Source organism: Manis javanica, chromosome 4, assembly GCF_040802235.1.
Source record: "Manis javanica isolate MJ-LG chromosome 4, MJ_LKY, whole genome shotgun sequence".
Taxonomy (NCBI): Eukaryota; Metazoa; Chordata; class Mammalia; order Pholidota; family Manidae; genus Manis; species Manis javanica.
Genome location: NC_133159.1, coordinates 107,908,628 through 107,931,921, shown reverse-complemented (window position 1 = coordinate 107,931,921; position 23,294 = coordinate 107,908,628). Strand labels below are relative to the sequence as shown.

At 40.9% G+C, this 23,294-nt stretch overlaps 1 protein-coding gene across 4 annotated transcripts in view; it reads right to left on the bottom strand.

The window, feature by feature from the left end:
- RPRD2 (regulation of nuclear pre-mRNA domain containing 2) overlaps positions 1–23,294 on the bottom strand; it is a 129,624-nt gene that overhangs the window by 13,724 nt on the left and 92,606 nt on the right. For all 4 annotated transcript variants that reach the window (XM_037003297.2, XM_073234579.1, XM_037003298.2 and 1 more), the window contains 5 exons: positions 23,129–23,229; positions 22,208–22,285; positions 20,875–20,927; positions 20,148–20,274; positions 18,571–18,746 (listed from right to left, as the gene is read on the bottom strand). In XM_037003297.2, coding sequence (XP_036859192.1) covers positions 18,571–18,746; positions 20,148–20,274; positions 20,875–20,927; positions 22,208–22,285; positions 23,129–23,229 — 535 coding nt within the window. The remainder of the gene's footprint in view (positions 1–18,570; positions 18,747–20,147; positions 20,275–20,874; positions 20,928–22,207; positions 22,286–23,128; positions 23,230–23,294) is intronic.

Genomic DNA, 23,294 nt, shown 5'->3' with positions numbered 1-23,294 from the left:
CCCACACAGCTCTGGGCCTCTGTCCTTGGTGCTGCCACCACTCCAGCCTCTGCTCTGCTCTCCTACAGCCTTGCAGCTGTGCCACTGTGTCGTGCAGAGCACTGGGCGGAGCTCTTTACATAGAGTCAATAACGATGTATTGCCCACACATGTGTAGTGAGCTAGTCAACCACGGCCAGGTGAGAATCCTGGCCACAGGAACCTTCATTTTATCCACAATCCCACAGTACATTCAGCAGTCATGTCTCCTTAAGCTCCTCTTGTTTGTGACAATTTGTTACAACTTTCTTTGTTTTTTTTGATGGTCTTGACAATTTTTGAAGAGTATTGGTAAGGTATTTTGTAGACTGTCCCTCACTTGAGATCTCCTTGGTATTTTCAGGCCACAGAGGTAAAATCATCAAATCATATAAAGGATATATACAATCAATATGATTGATGTTCCATTTTTTATGTTAACCTTGATCACCTGGCTTATTTCCTTCTGATTTGATTATCTTAATTGCCAATACCATAAAGCTGTGTATCTTTCTCTTTCTCATTAACTCTTCTTAAGTCTTGAACCATCAAATTACAAAATCATTTGGGTTAGTCAAACAAGAAGCATTATTTAAAAAATGGAATGGAACAGAAAAGAATATACTAGAATTGAGCTTTTGCTTCTGGCTATAATTAAATAGCATGTAGTAGAGCAATGCTCCCACCACAAACTAGAAAAGCTGGATGTATACACGTACATATTTATACATGCTTGCACACACACACAGCTTTGTTTGAATGTACTGGAGAATGCTGAGGCAAACCAAGACCTAAGTGCAAATCCTTCAGCAGGAGGAAACCATGAGGAGAGCTAAGATGACATTCTGCAGCTGCCTTTTTTTTTCAGGGTTGTGCTGACTTTGGGGAGCTAGGCAAGAATTTGAGAATTCAGGCAGAAGGATAAGGGAGAGGGCCACTACTAAATATAAAGAAAAAAGCAAAGCTTTTAACAGTCTCCCTGTTCTGTTTAGATAAAAACTAGAGACTTGAAAGGTCAAGATTCTGATGAAAAAGGAAGAACAGAACTGGCTCAACAACATGCTATTTTTTTCCTTCAAGATATCTGCTGAATTTGAAGCTGCAAAAAAGGAAATCAATAAGCCAAGCAGAAAACTTCTGAAAAGCAGAGTAGAGTTTAACACAGTCTTATGGTGCTGAGGAGACAAGGATTACAGTTCAAATCATACAGTGGAGAAGGGGCCCCAGTGAACAGGCCAGGCTCTCAGTGGGAAAAACCTGTGTCCTAGAAGCTGGGATGAACTGGAAGATAAAGACTTGGCCAAACTGCAGTTCAGCTTTAAGTCAGTTCAGCATCTGCTTAACATGGTCAGCTCTCATAGTATCTGCCTTGCAAAGGGTGAATCCTCTCAGAGGAAAATATGTCACCCAGAGACTCTGTAAATACTTTCATATACAATGTTCAGTTTATTACTGAATAATAAAAAGTTAGGAGGCATGCTAAGAGATAGGACCAAATGACCTAAAAGAAAAAACAGACAATAGAAATACTCATAACAGGTGAAACCAATACCAGAATTACCTGATAAAAACCAAATAGTTGTGTTTTATATGTTCAAGTAAATAAAGAAAAATCCTTTCTTCAACAATTCAGTCCAAAATCCATTAGTTGGAGCTTAACAGGAAGGCTTGGTGTCTAGAGTTAAAATAATGGAGCCAAAATGGGGTGAGGAAAATGTCTGCATGGGAGGAAGGCATTGCATGGGATGTTGAAGCCTAAGCAAGATACAGAAGTGGCCAGAGAGGGACATAAGTGCTGGGACACTGACTACACACAAGGGGATTTAACACATAAGAGGTTACGCTGAAGATAAGGGGACCAAGGTTTTGCACTGTTAGAGAAAGCAATTACTAATGTGGAAAGGAAGGAAACTAGAATGAACCTTATGGTGTTGATTTGGGACTGGAGGTAACAGTGAAAACTCGTGGTTTTCAATATATATAGAGAGATACAGAAATACAGATGTAAATGTATGTGTATATGGTTAACTATGTATACGCATACATGTATTTCCTAGCTCTGTCTACACTACACCGTCTGGCAGCAGTGATTCCAACAGCAACAGGTACACCTTGTACTCAGATCTTGGTTTCTAATACTTTTTTTTTACTAAAAAGAACCAGGGTTCCTTGGAGAAATGACTGATTCCAGGGCTGGGCAGTGAAATGCAAGATGAGACTGGAATACCTTATTCCAAAAGTAAGGAAATACTAAAAAAATGATGGAGACATGTCAAAAGAACACATAAAGCAGCCTTGAAAGGAGCTCCCACTGGCCAAATCTGGGACAACTTGAGCATCAGAATAATTATCAGTACAGATGAATTAAAACATTGGATAGGACTCTGTAAATCCATACTGATACACATAAATGATTAAATGAAAGTCTGATGAGGAACAAGATATTTAGATAGTTTCAAAATACCTCCCCACAGAACACTCATTAATTACTATATTAGTTTCCTAGGGTTGTGGTACTAAGGTACCACAAACAGGGTGGCTTAAAACAACAGAAATTTATTATCTCATAATTCTAGAGACTAGAAGTCCAAAATCAAGGTGTCAGCAAGGCTATGATTTCTCTGAGATGGGCAGAATGCTTCCCTTTTCCCAACTTCTGGTGGTGGCCACCAGCCCTTGGCATTCCTTGGCTTGCAGCTACATCACTAAAGTATTTGTGTTGACACATGATTTTCTCCCTGTGTGATTCTATCTCCAAATTTCCATCCTCTTAGAAGGACAAGAGTTATATTGAATTAAGGCCCACCTTAACGGCCTTATCCTGATTACATCTGCAAAGACCCTATTTCCAAGTAAAGTCACATTCACCTATACTAGGTGGTTAGGGCTTCAATGTACCTTTTTAGGGTACCAACTGAACCCATAGCAGTTACAAGGGAAAAAGTTTTCAATGGACAAGCCTGGAAAATGTCACATTAATAAGATATCAAAGACAATATTATAGGTAGTGAAACAAATCAAACTTACGTACTAAACAAAAGGATGAAATGAGAACACAATCACTTCCATGATACTCCTACTAAAGATGTATAACCTTAATCTGATGACAAAGAAATATCACATAATTCCAAATTGGGGGTCACTGTACAAAATATTTGAATTATAATCTTTAAATATATTTAGGTTGTGAAAGTCAAGAAAAAGACTGGGGAACTGTTCCAGATCAAAGGAAAATAAAAAGAAATGCAATAAATGCAACCTGTGATTCTGGATGGGATCTTTAGCTATAAAAACTGATCAACTTGAATAGGGTCTCAGTATTAGATGATAATAGTGTGTCAAAATATCAATTTCCTGATTAAACAGCTATACCTCATAGTTATGAATATAATCATCTGGTAGGAAAATACACATGAAAATATTTGGGGGTGATAGGGTGTCACCAACTTACTTTTAAATGATTCAAGAAAAAAAGGTCTTCATTTGTACTTAAGATATTTAAGTCTGAGAATATTTTAAGATAAAAAAAGAAGACTGAAAAAAAAAAAAAGGAAAGAGAAGAGGAAAATAGATCAACAGAATTTTACCAGAAAAGCGAGTTCTTTCTAAAAAAAAATCAAGCAGCAATTCCAAAACAGAAAAATTAGCCAAACAAAATTAATTGATGGATTTAACAATAGATAACATTTGAGGAGAAGAGGGAATTAATGAAACAGAAGACTGGCTAATAGAAAAATATCTAGAAGGAAGAAGCACTGAGAGAAAAGGGAAGGAACATACAGAAAGGAAAAGGAAAAGACATTTGGAACACAGTAATGAGATCTAATACACATACTAGTAGAGTTCTGGGAGGAGAGAAGAAAGAATGTAATAAATACACTACTTGAAGTGGTTAACAGCTGAGAATTACCCCAAATTTATGAAAGACATCATGTCATTTGTTATGAATTGAATTGGGTCCCCCCAAAATTGTATGTTGAAGTTCTAACCCTGTACCTCAGAATGTGACCTTATTTGGAAAGTTTTTACGGGGGTAATCAAGTTAAAATGAGGTCATTACGATAGGCCCTAATTCAATATGACTTGGTACCCTTTAAAAAAAGGGGAAATCTGGACACACAAACACACAACAGAGGGAAGACAATGTGAAGACATATATGGTGCAAATGGTCATCTAGAAGTCAGAGAGAACAGACAGGAACAAACCCTTCCCCCACAGCCCTCAGAATCAGCCCTGCTAATACCTCAATTTTGGACCTCTAGCTTCCGTAAGTATGAGACAATAAATTAATGTTGTTTAAGTCACTCAGTCTAAGATACTTTGTTATAGCACCCCGAATAAACTAATACACCATGGATTCAAAAAGTTCTGCAAATCCCAAACCAGACGAATATGAAGACATCTACACCTAGGTACATGACTGTATAACTACTAAAAAACCAGAGACAAAGAGAAAATAGTAACAGCAGCGAGAGAAAAAAGATATTCAAGGAAGGAAAATTAGGACTGACAGCTGATTTTCACTGAAATGATAGACACCCTCAAGACAAAAAATATCTTTAGTGTTCAAAGAAAGTAACTACCAACCTAGAATTCTTTACCCAGTGAAAAAAGACATTTTCAAATCAGCAAATTTAAAGAGTTTTGTCACCATAATATATACAGTAAAGGACAGTCTAAAGAATATGCTTCAACAGAGGTAAAATTATCCCAGATGGAGGATCAAAGATGCAGTGCAATAAAAAAGGTAAGTCTAATAAACACTATCATAAAACAACTGTAGAATATATGTGTTTGTGTGTACACATATGTATAGTTAAAATATACAACAATAAAAACACGTAAAGTAGAATGGTAGATATAGTTCTTTTGATGGTACCTCCAAGGAACCCAAAAGAAATAGCAGCTAGAAAGCTAAAGGTCTGAGCAGAGATTTCAACAGCTGCCCATAGCCTGTGAAGACGGAGTGTAGGATTTATATGCTGCCAAACTGGAGAGGCAACAACACCTCCACCCCATGAAGGCCAACAGCAATCCACTGGTAAGTTACATGACTGCTAGAAAAAACTTAGTTCCTTTTAAAGGAAAATGACATAATTCAGAGTCTCCACAATTACCACCCAAAAGGTCCATAATAAAATAAATTCTTAGACAAGAGACAAAATATAGTTATGATTAAAATACACCAAAAATAATCATGGAAGAAACAGTTAATAGTAAACCTAGAGATGACACAGACATTAGAACTAACATACAAGGTCTTTAACACAGTGATTATAAATAATTTACGAAAAGGTGAAGAATGGATAAATAGATGGTAAGAGGAAAAGGAGCTCTAAGAAAGACCCAAATGAAAATTCTAGAACTGAAAAATACTGAAAAATACATTATCTTAAATAAACTCCAGTAGATGGGTATTCTTAGCGACTGTGCTCAGCAAACTATTTGAACTCAAAAACAGGTAAATATAAATTAGCCAAAAATTAGTTGAGAGGTGGGGAAAAATGAATAAAACAAAGCAGAAATCTAAGACCACATGGGTAATGTAACTGGAGTGCCAGTAGGAGAGAATGGAAGAGAAGAAATACTTGAAAAGATAATGGTCAAATGATTTCCAAAACCGAGGGAAGGTATCAAGCCACATATCCAAAAAGACCAGTGAATCCCAAGCAGGTAACTATAAAGAATACATCTAGGCACAATTGCATCTCATTACAATAAGGGATACTAGATGGGAGTAACATTTTTAGGTATTAAAGATAAATATTGTCAACTTAGAATTCTGTATCCAGAGAAAACACTTCTCAAAAATGAAGGCAAAATACATTTTTGGATAAATGAAATCTGAAAACTTCATGACCAGCATTTCTACACTCTAAGAAATCCTAAGTAAGGGCTTCAGGCTGAAGGGAAATGATTCTAGATGGAAAAGTTAATCTGCAAAAAGAAATGAAGAACACCAGAAATAGTAAATATGTGAGTAAATATTAAATATTTTCCCCTTAATTTCTTTAAAAGTCTTTTGACTATTTAAGAAAAATGACAAAAATTATAAACTATATAAAATATAAGTAAAACGGTTAATAGTATGAAGACCCAGGGGAAGGTAACTCAACTATCATGAAGTTCTTACATTGTATATATGTGACAGAGTATTAATTTAAGGTATTATAATACAAATAATACCAAGATACAAATATTAAAAATTAAGGTAACTTAAGGTGGTAAATTAGGGATATATATTATAATCCCAGAGCCAACCACTAAGAGAGAATGAGAGACAGGGAGGAAAGAAGAAAGGGATGGGAGGAGGGAGAGAGCAAAAAGAAGAGATAAAATGGAATCTAAAAATTACTTGATTAATTGAAAAAAAAAAGGGGGCAGAGAAGTAAAAAAGGACAAATAGGACAATTAGAAAACAAGTATCAAGATAGTAGACAAACTTAAGCACATCAATAAATGGGAGACACACTCCTATTAAAAGACAAAGACTTACACTAGACTAAAAAACACTAAAACAAAAACAAGATCCAACTGTATGCTGTTTGTAAGATACCCTTAAATACAGTAACTTAGGAGATGCAGCTTAGAGGGAAATGCACTGTATTAAATATATATGGACACTGAAGAGCCCCCACCTGTAATATGGCAAACTTCCTGCTTCTCTTCCGGGTCCTTGGTTCTCGCTGGCGCCACCTGAAGCCCAATCACCTCTCGCCCCGCTCCCAATCCCAGCACCTAGCCAATAGCCACCAGCCCCGTAGAAGTAACACCACAATCACCCCATGCCCCTTCCTATATAACCCAGCGCCTTTCCCTAATAAAGCGGAATTCTCCGGTGAATTGCTGCTGTGTCGCTCCTTCCTTTCATTGGGGCTGAAACCCGGGAGACGGGACACCCCAACTGGGCCCTGTCTTTCCCCTGACACCAGCAGCACCTTGCCCTCATCCTCTTTTTCCGGTGCTGGCTCATAACACTCACCACTCCTCTCTGGCCTTTGGGTAAGTTTTCCCCCAGAGCAGGCCACTCTTCCCCGAGCTATCACAGCGCCATTGACTGTGATCATCCGGCAAGGCCCTGATGCTCGGGGACGAGGAGGGAACTCTCCCCGCCTCAGGCCTTCATGGCTGCGGCGGACCCTCAGGCCCATCCTCCAACAGCCATAAACGAGGTGACTCCTTTGCGGATGAGAACGCTCCCTTTTCCCCCCTCCTCCTTCCATTCTTCTGCCGAAAATTCCTAGTACTAGGTACCTCGTGACTCCGGCACTCTGCCTTCTTAGAGAAGTCTGGGCGATGACCCACACTTCCAAAGAAATTCCGACTCGTATATGAGTTTCCGCAGACCACCAAGGATCATCGGAGACGCCCTTTGTCTCCTTGCGGTCTGCTCCCAGTCCGAGAATCTCCATTCGTCTTCCCCTGTTTGTCTCCTTCTCTGTCCTTTAGCCATGGGAGCCTCCTCATCCCTCCCTGAAAGTTCACCTCTTGAATGCCTGCTTAAGCATCTGGCTACCCTCTCCCTGACGCCTGATATAAAACCAAAACTTCTCCGTGAATACAGCTCCCAAGATTGGCCGACATACCCCCTAGACAATAACAACCAATGGCCCGCAGGGGGAACTCTTGATCCTAACATCAACTCGCGATCTTTTTAACTACTGCCAGTGCCTGAAAAAATGGAAGGAGATTCCCTATATCGAAGCTTTTCACCTCCTAGCTCAAAATCCCAGCCTCTGCACCACCTGTTCCCTGCCCCAAGTTCTCCTAGCCTGCAAGCCGTCTTCCTCCCCTCCACACACTCCCAGTCTCTCTTCAATTACCTTTGACCCAGCTGAGCCTCCACCATACAGGCTTCCCCCTTCGGCCCCTCCCCCTCCTACAACCCCAACTCCCTCTTCTGTGGTTGCCGCCACCTCCACCCCCTCACCCCCCGCAGAAGCCTCCCATCCTCTCCCTTCCCCCTCCTCTCCTACAACAGCCCCTCCCCCTTCCTCCACCACCATCTCCTCCCCCACCTCACCCCCTCCACCTTTGTCCCCCTCGCCTTCCCCCCCACCCCCGCAGATTGAGCCTGAGTCTTTCAGCCTCCCTCTAACTAAGTCCCAGGAGCCTCCTCCGTCCTTGCCCCTATCACCTGTCTCTCCCCCACAGACTGAGCCAGAAACCTTCAGTCCCCCTCAGACTCCGTCCCGCAGGCCTCCCAAAATTATCGCCCCCCTCCGGGAGGTGGCAGAACCCGAAGGCATCGTGCGCATTCACGTCCCTTTCTCCCTAGGAGATTTAGCCCAACTTGAGAAACGCCTAGGTTCCTTTTCCACTGATCCCATGACATACATCAGGGAGTTTCAATAGACCCTCCAGTCTTACAGCCTCACACATCATGACATTTTCATGCTCCTGGCCAATACCCTCCTCCCTGAAGAGCGTAGATGAGTTTGGGACTTCGCCCAAATGCACGCTACCGAAACCCACAGGACTGACCCCACCTATCCCCCTGGCCCCACCGCTGTCCCCGAACAATACCCACACTGGGATTATAACACCGCCGTGGGTCTCGCTCTCGAGGTATTTTCGCCTCCTGCTTAATAGCAGGTCTGAAAAAGGCAGCTTGTAAAGTAGTCAATTTTCAAAAGCTCCAAGACATAATTCAAAGGAGGGAGGAAACTCCCTCCAAATTCTTAGACAGACTCACTCAAGCCCTATTACAGTATACCAGCCTGGACCCAGAAACGCCTGACGGAAGACATGTCCTTATGACATACTTCCTAGCTCAAAGCTACCCCGACATTAAAGCTAAACTCAAAAAGTTAGAACAGGGCCCCGCTACCCCACAGACAGAGATCCGAACAGTGGCCTTTAAAGTCTTCCATAACCGGGAGGAGGAAAAGTGCCGTAAACAAAAGGCTGATCAGGCCAACTTCCAAATGTCGGCCCAGCTGATAAAACCACAACCTGGGCGCCCCTCTGCAAACAAGTCCCCCCCGCCCCGAGCTTGTTTCAAGTGCGGAAAAGAAGGACATTGGTCAAGGGTATGCGCCTCCCCCAGATCTCCTACCACCCCATGCCCCAGATGCCACAAAATGGGCCACTGGGGGTCTGATTGCCCAACCATCCGAAGGGAAGACCGGACCAACAACCCCCATCCTAAGCCCGCTGTAGTGGGACTGGAAGAAGAAGATTGACGGGGCCCGGGGGCTTCTCGCCCAACCATTTCCATCACCAAACAGGAGCCCAGGGTTACTTTAATAGTAGACGGTTGCCCCATCTCCTTCCTCCTAAATGCAAAAGCCACCTTCTCAGTCTTGTGAGAATTCCGGGGCCCTACCACGCCAACCATTACTCCTATAGTCGGGGTAGGAGGTTAACAGATTTTCCCATTAACTTCCCCCCCACTTTATGCACAATCCAAGACAATCCCATACCTTTCTCCCACTCCTTCCTGGTTATGCCCCAGTGTCCCATCCCTTTACTAGGACGGGACATCCTTTCTCTCCTCCACGTTTCCATAACTATATCCACTCCCACAGCCCCCAGTACTCCCTTTCTGATGGCCCTCATAGCTGATGACCCCCCTCTACCCAATGAAAGCTCCAGTTCCGCCCTCATACACCCTGTAAATCCCAAAGTTTGGGACATTACCAGCCCCTCCATGGCTCTATGTCCTCCTGCCTCTATCAAATTACATGACCCCTCTCAGTATATCTGCCAGGCCCAATACCCCCTAACCACTTCAGCCCTCATAGGCCTTCAACCCATCATTCAGGATCTTTGAAACAAAAATTACCTCAGATCCATTCACTCCCCGTTTAACACCCCCATATTAGCTGTTAAAAAAACCAACGGATCTTTCCGCCTTGTCCAACACCTTCGCCTCATCAACATGGCCGTCGTCCCTATCCATCCCTTGGTTCCAAATCCGTACACCCTTTTATCGCGAATCCCTCCCTCGGCCTCCCACTTCTCAGTCCTAGATCTCAAGAACGCATTTTTTTCCATCCCTCTGGACCCATCCTCCCAAGATTTTTTCACCTTCACCTGGACAGACCCATACACAAGACATTCTGAACAACTACTCACTTGGACAGTTTTGCCACAAGCCTTCTGAGATAGTCCCCATATTTTTGGACAGGTCCTACCTCAGGACCTCAAACAGTTTCATCATGATCAGTCCCAGTCCACCTTATTACAATATGTGGACGATCTTCTACTCTGCAGTCCCTCGTGGGAACAGTCTCAACTTGACACTGCCTCCCTACTTAACCTTCTAGTTTCCAGAGGTTACCGGGTATCCCCCGTCAAAGCTCAAATCTCTTCCCCTTCTGTCACTTACCTCGGACTCCTTCTGTCTCAACAAGGAAAGTCCATTACCTTAGACAGAAAATGACTCCTCTCTGACCTGCCCGTTCCCAAAACCAAGACAGAAATCCTTTCCTTTCTAGGCCTAGCTGGGTATTTTAGAGCATAGATCCCTAACTTGTCCCTGTTGGCAAGACCCCTATACGACCTCAGCAAGGGCCCCCCTGAAGAACCATTATCATCCTCACCCCGACACTCCTTCATTAAGCTCTGTCAAGCCCTTGTGGAAGCTCCAAGTCTCCATCTCCCTGATTTGTCGAAGCCCTTCTCATTATACATCCATGAAAGGTCAAGTCAAGCACTAGGAGTCCTAGGCCAATATTATGGCCCATCCTTTGCCCCAGCAGCTTATCTCTCCAAGCAATTAGACCCCACAGTTCGGGGATGGGCCCCCTGCCTACAGGCATTAGCCACTAGGCAGCTCTTGCAGAAAGAAGCTCATAAACTAATATTCGGGGAGCCGCTTACCATTCTGTCCCCACATCACCTAAAGGACCTCTTAACCTACAAAAATTTACAGAATCTCCCTCCCTCCAGACTCCTGACCTTACTATCCTCTTTCCTCCAAAATCTAGACATTTCTTTCCTCCCCTGCACCCCCCCTGAATCCGGCTACTTTTCTTCCTCTACCCTACTCTCCTCATACTCCCTCGCATGATTGCCTGGAAGCCCTTCACAACTTCCTTCCGTGCCACTCCACGATCTCCAAAGGAGCCCTCTCACACTCCAACCTCATCTGGTTTACTGATAGGTCCTCCTTTAAACATGAGGGCACCCACTACGCAGGATACGCAGTAGTCTCCCTCGAAGACATCATCGAGGCACGAGCCCTACTCCCCGGTACAACCAATCAACAGGCCAAACTCATTGCAGCCAGCAGAGCTTGCACTCTGGCCTGCGACACGTCTCTCACACTGTACACTGACTCCAAATACGTATTCCACATTCTCTTGTCTCATGCGGTAGTATGGAAAGAACGAGGCCTCCTCACCACAAAAGGAAATTCCATCACTAATTCAGCCTTAATAACTAAACTCCTAGAGGCTTCACAACTCCCACACCGATTGGGCATAGTCCACTGCAAGTCACATCAAAAGGATGACTCCCCCATTGCAAGAGGTAACAACAAAGCTGACAGAGTAGCCCGGTCAGTTGTCCTATCAGAAGACACACCAGACAACAATCCGTCTGCCCTTGTGGTTTTAGCCTTATCACAAGACACCCTCTGTTCCCAGGACAAAGAGTCCCTCTTCCGCTTCTTACATGATCTGTTCCATCCTAGCCCCTAATCCTTGATCCATTTTTTACAATCCTTTTTTTCTCTCTCTCCTGAAGACAAAACCCTACTTAACCAAATCACCTGCAGGTGCACCATCTGCCAACGCACTAACCCTAATACCCCCCTCAAGGCCCGACCCTTCCCAGCTCATCAAGGAAGGGGTAATGTCCCCGCCGCAGACTGGCAAATAGACTTCACTAACATGCCCCCTGTACGGCGTACCAGATACCTACTCGTGTTAGTAGATACATTTTCAGGATGGGTCGAAGCTTTCCCCACCACTAACAAACGAGCGTCCGCGGTTGCCTCTATCCTCCTCACCCAGATCTTTCCTAGGTTCGGGATGCCCACTTCACTCTAATCAGATAACAGCCCTGAGTTCACTGCCCAAATTATCCAGAACCTCTCCAAGTCGCTCTCGCTCCCCTGGCATTTACATTGTCCTTATCGACCACAGGCTTCGGGAAAAGAGGAAGAACCAATAGGACTCTAAAGGACATCCTGACCAAACTATCTCTAGAACTACACCTTGACTGGGTTTGCTTACTTCCCTTAGCTCTACTCCGCATTCGGGCCCTCCCAAAGAAACCTTCCTTCTTGTCGCCCTTTGAGATCATGTACAGCCACCCAATTCTACCCCCAGGGCTCCCTTCCCACAAAGGACCAATTCCTCCCAATATGGCCCTTCTGCTACTCTCTCTCCTCTGCACTGAATTGTGGAAATATCAAGATTGGCCCCTCCCTGATCCATCCACCTCCCAAAATCCTCCTGTCTTACAGCCTGGCCAACTAGTGTTTTATAAGCCGCCAGAGGATCGGCCCTCTCTCACCCCAAAATGGAATGGTCCACACCCAGTTATTCTCTGCACCCCCTTGGCCACCAAGCTCTCACTGCCTGACAACTCTGTCACCCCTTGGATTCATATCTCCACGTTGAAACCAAACACCCAGGACCCACCTTCTCTGGACACCCAAGACCCACCAGTCACAATCCAGAGTCCTTTGGATACAGCCCAAGATGCTGTCTACTCTACCGTGCCTCATCCCTCTGATCCCTTGAAGCTCCACATCTCCCGTTCACCCCCTTTGCCATCCATACCCGAATCATGATTTTTTCCTCCTTTACTGCTCTCTCGCTTTTTTCCCTCATTCCTATTGTCTTCCCCGCCACCCCAGCCTCCTTTGTATGGCGATTCTAAGTCAGACAGACTTACACACAGCATCAAACAAAAGTTACTGCCCTCATTGCTACATTAGACTGCCCTCTAAAAGGCTGCTCCGAGTCTTTATATCTCCACTTTCCTCCCTCCACTGAAGTGTTCACTAGCAGCTACCTTTATTCTCCCTACCTCTGCTTCCTCTATGACCAAAGACAAGCCTATTGCAGGTGATGGCAAGACACCTACGGGGTATGTCCCTACTGGTCTTGCGCCATTCACTCCCGGTACCCACAGTATTACTCCTCCAACCATTTCATGAAATATCCCAATGGCTCATTCTCCTTATCAATCCCAGATCCCTGGGACTCTCGATGGGCCGCCGGAGTCACAGCCTCAGTTTACTACGGGGGGTCCTTGACCCCCCACGGTACCCTTCATATCTCTCGAGAGTATATTCCCTCTCATTCCCAGATCTCTCAAGTTGCATCCAATATCAGACATTCTGAAAAAGTCATTATCCAAACTCTTGACGGCGCCTCTTCATCTTCTCACCCCCACCCCTCTTCCAATTCCTCCTACTCTTGGTTACAGCTCATTCAGGACACCACCATCTTTCTCAACCACACCCTTAACACCGCCAATTGTTTCTTGTGAGCATCACTACAGTGCCAACTGCTAGCCGCCGTGCCCCTTACCATTTCCAATTACTCATTTCACGCAGAAGGACAACCCTTCTGCCCCCTGGCAGACATACCCCTATGGGAACCGGAATACGCAAACAATCTCACCATCCACCACTGTGTAGGCCTAACCCCTCCCCCGTCCAGCTCACTTCACTGTCTCTCTATCCACACCCCTACCTCCGGCTCTAAGACTTTTATGCAGCCGGGACACTTCTTTTGGTGTAATGGCAGTCTTTTTAACTCACTGCCTCCCAACTCCAGCACACCCTGCATTCTCGTCACCCTAATCCCACAGCTTACACTTTACAGCATGGCAGAATTCCTTGAGTTTCAACTTCCTTTGCCCTTGCGCACAAGAAGGGCTGCTTTCCTTCCCATTATGGTTGGTATTTCCCTAGCCACCTCAGCCATTGGGGCAGGATTTTCAGGGGGAGCCTTGGGTCACTCTCTATGGGCAATTAGGATCTCAATGCCAAACTTGAGGGGGCCCTGACATCCACTGCCGATTCCCTGGCCTCTCTCCAAAGACAGGTCACCTCGCTAGCTAAGGTCACCCTTCAAAACCGGCGGGCCTTAGATCTGCTTACAGCCGAAAAGGGCAGCACCTGTGTCTTCCTTCGGGAAAAGTGCTGCTATTACATCAACGAATTTGGCATTGTAGAAACTGACATTACCAAACTCACCGACCTTGCCTCCAGCCTCCCCTCTCCTTCCAATTCCAACCCATTCTCTTCAATACTAACAAACCCCTTCCTCACCTGGCTGTGGCCCATTGCAGGCCCTATAATAATCATTCTTCTCGCCTGTCTCTTCTTGCCTTGTATAGTAAAGTTTATCAAATCCCAAGTCGGTAAAATCTCTAATCAAACTTTCAACCAGCTTTTACTCAGGAACTACCAGCTTCTGGCCACAGAAGATCCCTCACCCTCACGTGACCTCCTCATCACACGCTGAGATGGACCCCTCTCCCCGCTGGAAACAGTTCCTGGAAACACTGGCCGCAGACACCTGGCTTCTGGCACCTGTATCCTCTTGGCACCATTGGAATCAACAAGTCCTCGACCTATGGTTACAGGGAACCTTCATTGATTTTCGACCTGAAGAAGTCCACATCTACTTGCCCTTACTGTGGGGAGTCCTATCAACCCTTTCCTCCCAATCCTCAAGCCCTCACTCCCTTCTCCGCCCCTGTTCAGCAGGAAGCAGTCAGATAGAAAGCAACGTCCACAACCCCATAGAGGAGAAAGGAGGGAATGAAGGGCCCCCACCGGTAAGATGGCGAACTTCCGGCTTCTCTTTCGGGTCCTCAGTTCCCGCCAGCGCCACCTGAAGCCCAATCACCTCTTGCCCCCCTCCCAATCCCAGCACCTAGCCAATAGCTACCAGCCCCGTAAAAGTAACACCTCAATCACCTCATGCCCCTTCCTATATAACCCAGCACCTTTCCCTAATAAAGCGGAATTCTCCGGTGAATTGCTGCTGTGTGTCGCTCCTTCCTTTCAGACACTAAAAAAGCTAAAAATCAATTACCTGCATATTTATCTTAAGAAATTAGATGAAGTACAGGAAATAAAATAATGCAGAAGAAAGAGTATCTCCCAGAGTATTGTGTATGAGTAAATTTCATTAAACTATTGCTACATGTATATGCACATGCATGTGTATGTGGTTCTCAGTTTTCATATAAAATCTCTTTCTTATAGATTATGGTCAAAATCTTTTTGAAAATATTGCTTAGAGGTTTAAGGTTTTCAAAACAAGTCCACCTGGATTACTTCAATAACCTAACTTGCCTCCCTACTTCTACTATTCTCGTATTTTCTATTCTGTTATCTTGACTCTAAAATGCAAACTTGATCACACCACCTGCAAAATTAAAATCCTACAATGGCTTCCCACTGTTTTCAGGGTAAAATTCAAAGACCTTAGAATAAATACAGACCTCTCAGAACCCTGTTCTTAACTACCTCTTCAGTTTTATTTCATCACATTATTTCATCATATAAGCCAGTTATAAGAAATTACTCTGAAGTTCACCAATTTTGCCATGCTCTTATGTTCCCATGCTTTTGAAAATGCCCTTCAGATAATATGGGCCTTCACTTAGCTAATTACTGCAATTCCAGAGTTCAGCTCCTTTGGGAAATTTTTTCCCGTATCTTCCATCCTCACTCCCAAATTAGCTAAAAGCACAGAATCTATCTGATCTCATAGCACCATGTAGTTCCTTCTACTACAGCATTTATCACACAGAATTGCAATTATGAGTGCTCAATACTTGCTGAATAAACTTCTCCCAGCCATTTGCTGAGGATCCTCCAAAGTATATTAAATGATTTTATATGATTTCCTAAGTAAGTGATCATAGATCACTACTTAAAAATTATAAAATGGTCTTTTGGGTTAAAACGGTGAATTGACTATTCCCATTTACTGTCTCTCCCTTCCAGGACTCCTGTAAAATGAACAGTAAAGGAATATAAAAGTATTATCCAACAACAAAAAGCATACCTGAGAAAAAGATTTCTATGAATATTCAGAAGACAAAGTGGGTGGAAGAGTAAGAAGCAACGAGGGATGGGTGGGGAGAACAAGGTTAGGAGTATGAAGAAAAGGGACCTACAACAGGGAAAGGAGCTGGTCTATCCTTCAGAATCCCTGAGAAGCTTTTATCCAGGAAATGATGAGTATAAAAGGGTGTAGTGAGTAATAGGGGTGAAATCAGGATAATTAAAGTGTGACTACCAAACACCCAATACCAGCCCCTCTGCAGTCTTCATACATGGTAGCCAAGGAGGCACTGTGCCCCAATCACACAAGACGAGGTCTTCTCTAAAGAGTTAAAATGTCCTGGCAAAAAATACTTTAGTTTTCTGACATTTAGAGTTCCTCCCACATTAACAGCTGTCTCCTCACCTACACAGACTTTACTGGTTAAACCCAAGAGTAGATCCCTAACTACAGAGACTCCGAGTTTTTCATACCCCATTATTAAATATTAATGTACAAAGAGATATTATCTGATTTTTGAGGAAAGCCAGACTCATGAAAGAGAAAGACCTTCTTTACTTGACTATATTATGCTTTTGGTAATACATTAGATCAAACTGGTATTCTATTATAAATATTAATTAATTTATTTTTTATTTTTTTAAAATTTTGGTACCATTAATCTACAATTACATGAGGAACATTATGTTCACTAGACAATTCGTTATTTTTAAAAAGCATTATTTTTAGTCAAGAAAAAAAAGAGGTAACTACAGGGGAAAAAAGACTGTATCTTCTAAAAAGCTGAACAAAAAGATCAAGGTGAGAAAACATGAGAACATAGGACAGAAAAAAATTACCCCAGAATTGAAGAATAAACAGTCTTTGGACTGAAAGAATCCTCTAAGTAACTGATATGAATGAAAAACAAAGCCTCACATGTAGACATATCATTATAAAAATTTCAGACTATCATGGATGAAGTCCTGAAAAGCTTCTAGGTAGGAAAAAAATCACCTACAAAGGCTCTTGTAAAGACTTCGCATCAATACTAAAGATAATGGAGTAATTCCTCCTAAGCTGTGAAGGAAAATGATTTCAACCACCAAGTCATTAAAGCAAATGTGAAAACAGGATAAAGACATTTTTAGATATAAGGACTGAGAAAATTTATCTCTGTGCAAACTTTTTTTTGTAAACTGAGGATGTACTCCAGCAAAACAGGAGACAACCAAGAAAAGAAGAATCTTAAAAATAGAGGGCTCAACTCAGAATGTTAGTGAAGAGCAGTCCTTGGATATGATCTAGATACCTAAAACAGGACAAATGAATTCAGTCAGGTACGGAGGTCACTGGAGGAAAAGGTAGATTCAGTGTATCTAATGTGAGAGAATTTAGAAGAAAAAAAAAAGAGGCTATAAGAAGGCAAACAACACACACAAAAAAATCTCTAACATAACTATAGTTACCATAAGACCTTGCAGTGAACAATGCTTACACAATTATAAGCTTTGTTTATTAATTTTCAGCCTTTAGAGCAGGAAGTAAGATTTAATTATGATTATAGACTAGAATGTAAATATTAAACCTTGAAAATGTAAAAGTATAGTTAAGAAACTGAAGGGACAGATGAAAACTAATGGGAAAGGATAGGGAAATTAATGTACTCATTTACAACGTGGGGAGTCTACAGTTAGTGGTCAAAAAATAGTAAATATAGTATTTCAATTTACAAAGGTAAACCTGTTATTTGATATTGGAAGAAGGGGGAGGAAGGCAGGTGAGCATACACTAAATCCTCATTCGTTATACCAAGAAGTTAGTAGATATTTCTTAAATAGCACATATCAGAAAATAATAATACATATTCAGAAATATGAAGGCAAATGCCAGGAAAAAAAAAGCTAAATGAGTTAAGAGATTGCTTCTAGGAAGTGGGAATGGTGGGTCTATACTACCATATGCTTTTATGACCATATACAGTGATTAAAACTATAAAAAAATTTAGTATAAAATGGACAGTTTTATTTGAAATCTTCACAATACCATTACACTGGATTTATAATCAATAACATCTTCTATAAAATAACAGCAAAAAAAAAAAAAGGACAGTTTCTTTTAGAGGCCATTAGACAAATGTCCAATTATCAACCCCTCTTCCAGTGGAGGTAGAGACAAAGAGTCCTTAATTCAGTTATTGAAATTTAGTAACAGAATGTTTCCATATAATTTCCTGGTTAAAAAAATATATATACATACTTCTACCCAATTTTATATCCTGTATGTAAGAGTAACTTGGCATACTCCCTTTGAAATGCTGACATAAGTCTTTAGTTTACAGTTTAATCATCAGGGTATCCTTAAGCTTTAGCATCAGAAAGGACCAAGTCTTAATTTAGACTCCTTCACTTGATAGCTGTATTACCACGTACAAGGTTACTAACCCCCTTCAAAAGTAACTTCATCTGTGAATTGCAGATCATAATGCTTATCCTCATATAGTTAGATAACACACATCAACAGTCACTAATATATAATGTAGTAAGCAATTGTTGCAAGATAGCTTTGATTATTACTTACATTGGCCACCACCTTTACTTCTTTGTATTGTGCTTCATAGAAAATTCCAGCATTTTCCAGTGCTTCTGTTAGTGAGGGCCCATTTTTCACTTGCTTATCTAATCCATTCACAAATTCTTCTAGCTTGGAACTTGCCTCTTCAAATTCTTTGGAGAACTTCTTCCCACCTGTCTTATCTAAAATAATGAAGGAAATATTCATTTCACGACAAAAACAAAAAAGTAAAAATTGTAATGTTTTGAAGAAAACCCTTTCTAAACATAATCTGTAAACCTGTTCTTGCTGCCTTTGTAACATTCTTAGTCTCACAGTTTCACCTGAAAGAAAATTCTCCAAATCATAAATATTACAAAACAGTTTACTAAAATAATCACTGAACCTGCTAGAGTGAAACAAAAGTACATCACAAAGACATCTGTAATTAAGGTAAAGAAAAAGTTCAACTAAAAGTTTGTTGATCCTTTCTTCAGAAATCTGATGTCACATTGCTAATTAGGAGTGACAGGATGAGTTCAATTCTGTTCACTTGTATTATTAACTTTTACACTACAGAATGTAATAAAATGCATTTCTTCGATAAAATGGAGGTTCAGAAAAAGTAAAGATAAAATTACCTCTGGGTGTATCACACTAAAAATTCTTCTTCCCTATCTGAAGATCCTTGATAATTTCATATCAGAAGAGGGCAAGTCATGAATTTTTCAACAGTAGTAGTAGTAGTGACATTACAAACCACTTCTTACTCTCCGAAGTATACTTCGGGCCTTTCCAGTGACTGCTGGAATACGCCTCTAAGTACAGTTACAAATTTGACTTTGCCATTTACCAGCTGTGTAAATTGGGCAAGTTACTTGTTTCCTTATGAAGTCTCAGATTTCTGAAGTAAAAAACTGAGGTTTTTAATATGCTCTGGGTTGGTGGGAGGATTATATCAGATAACATATAAAATTCAAAGCATGGTGCAAGAACGAAATAGGTGCCAAAATGAATAGCTGATCATTTTCTCAATTATTTCAGAAATATTTAGCAAATGCCTACTAAGTACCAGGCACTGCTCTAGGCACTGGGATATAGCAATGAACAAATAATCTTCCTGAGATTTACATTCTAATCAATTATTAATATGACTATTATTTATAATTTACAAGGTAAGGAAAAGAGGGCAACTAACTAGATTTATGAAGCATTACAATGACCTTATTAAAGAACATACCCAAATCAGTTAATCACACATGTAAAATATACCTGCCCATATATAACCCAATACACACCACGAAAGCACGAGAAGGAAAAGGACAGAATTTACTTGTTATTATTTTTTTATATTTATTTTTTTCTCCAGCTTTATTGAGATATAATCAACATAAGCATTATGCAAGTTTAAGGTGTACAATGTGAAGGACTGGAATTTACTTATGAAATTTTTATGAATGAAATCACTGTCTGGGAAAGCAGAGGTGCCACAATTCATCTCTATAACCTAAGGTTCTCTTTATGAGAAACCAGTCTGTACTTGAAAATGACAGCTCTGGAAAGAAAATCTCAAGTTATCCTATTTAAAAAGATATAAACATTACCTTTTAAGCATTTGAGAGTTTCTGTGCTGCATACATCCACCCTCATAGTTGACAGTTGTTTTTCCTTCAATTCTATCTGATCTTCTGAGCGCTTGTATAGCAACAGCTCTTCAATGAGAGCCTGAGACTGAACACAGACCAGTGTCATATTTCATTTATGAGATCATTATTTATTCTAGCTTTCTTTGTTAAAATTAAACATGACTAAAACCTAAAAAAACTGTGAGAGGAAAAACACCCTACATATTTCCTCATGAAATTAAGGATATCGATAAAATTTCTCATGTCAAAACCATTATTTTCAGTTATATACTTTAAAAGATCCTTTCCTGAATTATTCAAAGCTAATTTATGGATATGGGGTAAGACTGAAAAGGTCCATTTGTATCTTCTTTAAATTTTCACTAGATAAACACAGTCTTCTTATATTTAACTGTTAGCAAATTCTAATTTAGTAGAGCTTCATAGAAAGATGAACCCCTTGTTGGGAGTTTAGTACAAAACTCAGCTGGTAACAGATACTCTGGAAGGTTATTTTTCCATTAGGGGAACAGATAAAACTCCAAGTAATCTGATCACAATCTAGATTCCTTTAGAACAGTTCAAATATGTTTAAAATATAATTTATGTACAACTGAATAAAAAAATCCTACTGGACTATACTGGGAACTGTAACACAAATGGGGTGAAAAATGCTTTAACATATTAAACATATTCTGTAACTTACTCGAAATTCAGCAACTATTTTAGACTTGAGAGCAGCTTTTGGATTCATGGATGCTGTTGGAATTAAACAAAAGGTCACTGAGAATACAGACAGAAAAAGCTGACAAATATTCAGAAAAGTTTTCAGCTCTACAGTTAAGGGTATACTCTTTGAACATACATCAAACATGCACATTTAAATCGTAATTCCTAAATAGTGGAATACAAATTCAAAACAGTCCCAGGCACTGTCAATATATACTGTCTAGATAGGTCTAACCTACTTACCTCCAACAGACCCTTTAAATCATAAAGTCCTAGAGTACTGATTTGGAGAAGTGAGATACATACAGTATCTTTTTTCCTAGTCTGACTGAGTATAAGATCTCAATACTTCAAATTAAGAGTGTTCAAGAGCAGGATATCCAATTAATCCTGAGCAATAGCTGAAGAAAATTAGAAACATCAACTCTATTCCTATGAATTTAGCTTTAGATTTCTTTTTCTGCTAACTCAATTCACAGCAAAAATAGACAGGGAAAGTTCTAAGTACATGACAACTGTGGCTGAACTTTGGCTGAAATGATGACTCTTGTTGTTCATAGGCATGCATGCAACTTACAACCGAAAAGATGTCAGAGGACTCCCTTAATCATGACAAACATCATATGCTTGCTGGAGTAAAACCATCCCAAGTGTCTTGTTTCACCTCCCAATTCTGTCTTTTACCTTGCTCCCTCCACACCACCAAGTCTCTCAATATTCCTCAGTTTGGCCCACAGTGACCTATTACATGCAGTATTCCACTCATGTAAACACGCTGATCTCATGCTGGGTAAACACGATAAACACAGCACGAGTTCCTGTTACAGACTGAGTTTCTGGCCATGATTTGAGGCCCATGTCTAATCTGGCAGAGTACAACCCCACATCTGAAGGATTTCATGGCTCCCACAGAAATGCTTCTCAATGCCCAGTCTCCTCTTCAGCTCTGCATATGTTTACTGCCAGCTGCTCTAACCTCATGTATCTTTGAACCTGAGAGCAAGCCTGGGCACTAGGCTGTTTGTTTTTTTCTTCTTTCAATCCCCCAACTATTCTTAAATCTTTACTCACTTAAACCCTTTTTCTGCATTTCCTTTGTTTAAAAGTAGTTCTTTTTTTTTTTTTTTTAAAGAAGTTAACTCCATGATGGCTTATTTGGCTTATTTAGTATAAGTCACTGGGAGCCTCCCAGGCCTGGAAAACACAGGTCTGCCTATGGTTTATGCCAGGTACAAAGTTAAACGGTCTACATTTTCTTCTGCTCCAAAAAGAGGAGGTTATTTCATATTAGGTGAGATTTTGTTCCTTACTTTGTGATTTCTTCCACTGCTTATTCGGTTGTTTGTTCAGATTTTCTTTCAGCTGCTTCTGAGTTTTGAAAGTAGTACCTGGAAAACATTTCAGTTTTTGCAATCTGGTATTATGGGAAGATGTTCCGTATGTCCACTTCAGTGTCAAAAGTTGCAGCATGAAAAAAGGCAATCCAAGACTGTGTGTTGTTTCTTTCTTTCCTTTTCTTTCATTTTTATTAAAAAAAATAAAAACACCCACCAGATCTAAGAAGCTGTCAAATAAAGATGATTTCTATAATTAATGAAGCTACTGATTTTGAGAATAGGACAGGAAGCTTAAAAAATACCAGTCAACATATTCAAATGAAGAATTTAACAGCTTCTTAGAAGATGTTATTCTTAAAGCAAATTTCTAGTCAAATCATGGTATCAGATATCACCATTTCTACTCAATGGCTTAATTACATGCATCTATTACATGGAACGAGATAACTTTTAAAAAACAGGTGTACAACTTACTGCAAATCTATACCAGAATAGAGACTGAAGAATGCCAATATATACTTACTATCAAAATAGCTTAGTGAAAACTGAAACCCTGTCCAAAAAGTCTCCAACAGTAAGAAGACAGGGCAATATTTATTAGACACAAAAAATGAACAATTTAAAACATTCAATTAAAGTAAAGGCAGGAAAGTAATCAGATGGCCATAATCACTTTAAATATGCTTGACCTTCTGTAATTGATAAACAAAATCCAACCCTCCCCAAACCAATTCTACTTAAATGTTAATTCAAGCAGATTTTTCTAAGTATTTAAACGGGGCCAGATCCAAAACTTTATCTTTCGTTATTAAGCAATAGGACCACATCTATAAAATTTACATAACTTTAGAACAATGAGTCAAATCTTTCTTTTAGGAGAGAAAAGACACTTACTCAAAGCTTCTCTCAATGCCATAATCATTTCTTCTGGGTATACATTTCTGTCTTCCCAGATTTTAAAGATTCGTTCTACAGACTTAGAGACAGATGGATCCCTGAAGAGAAAGAAAAAGACAGACATACAAAAATGTTAACTTATATCTAAATCTAGAAATCTGAA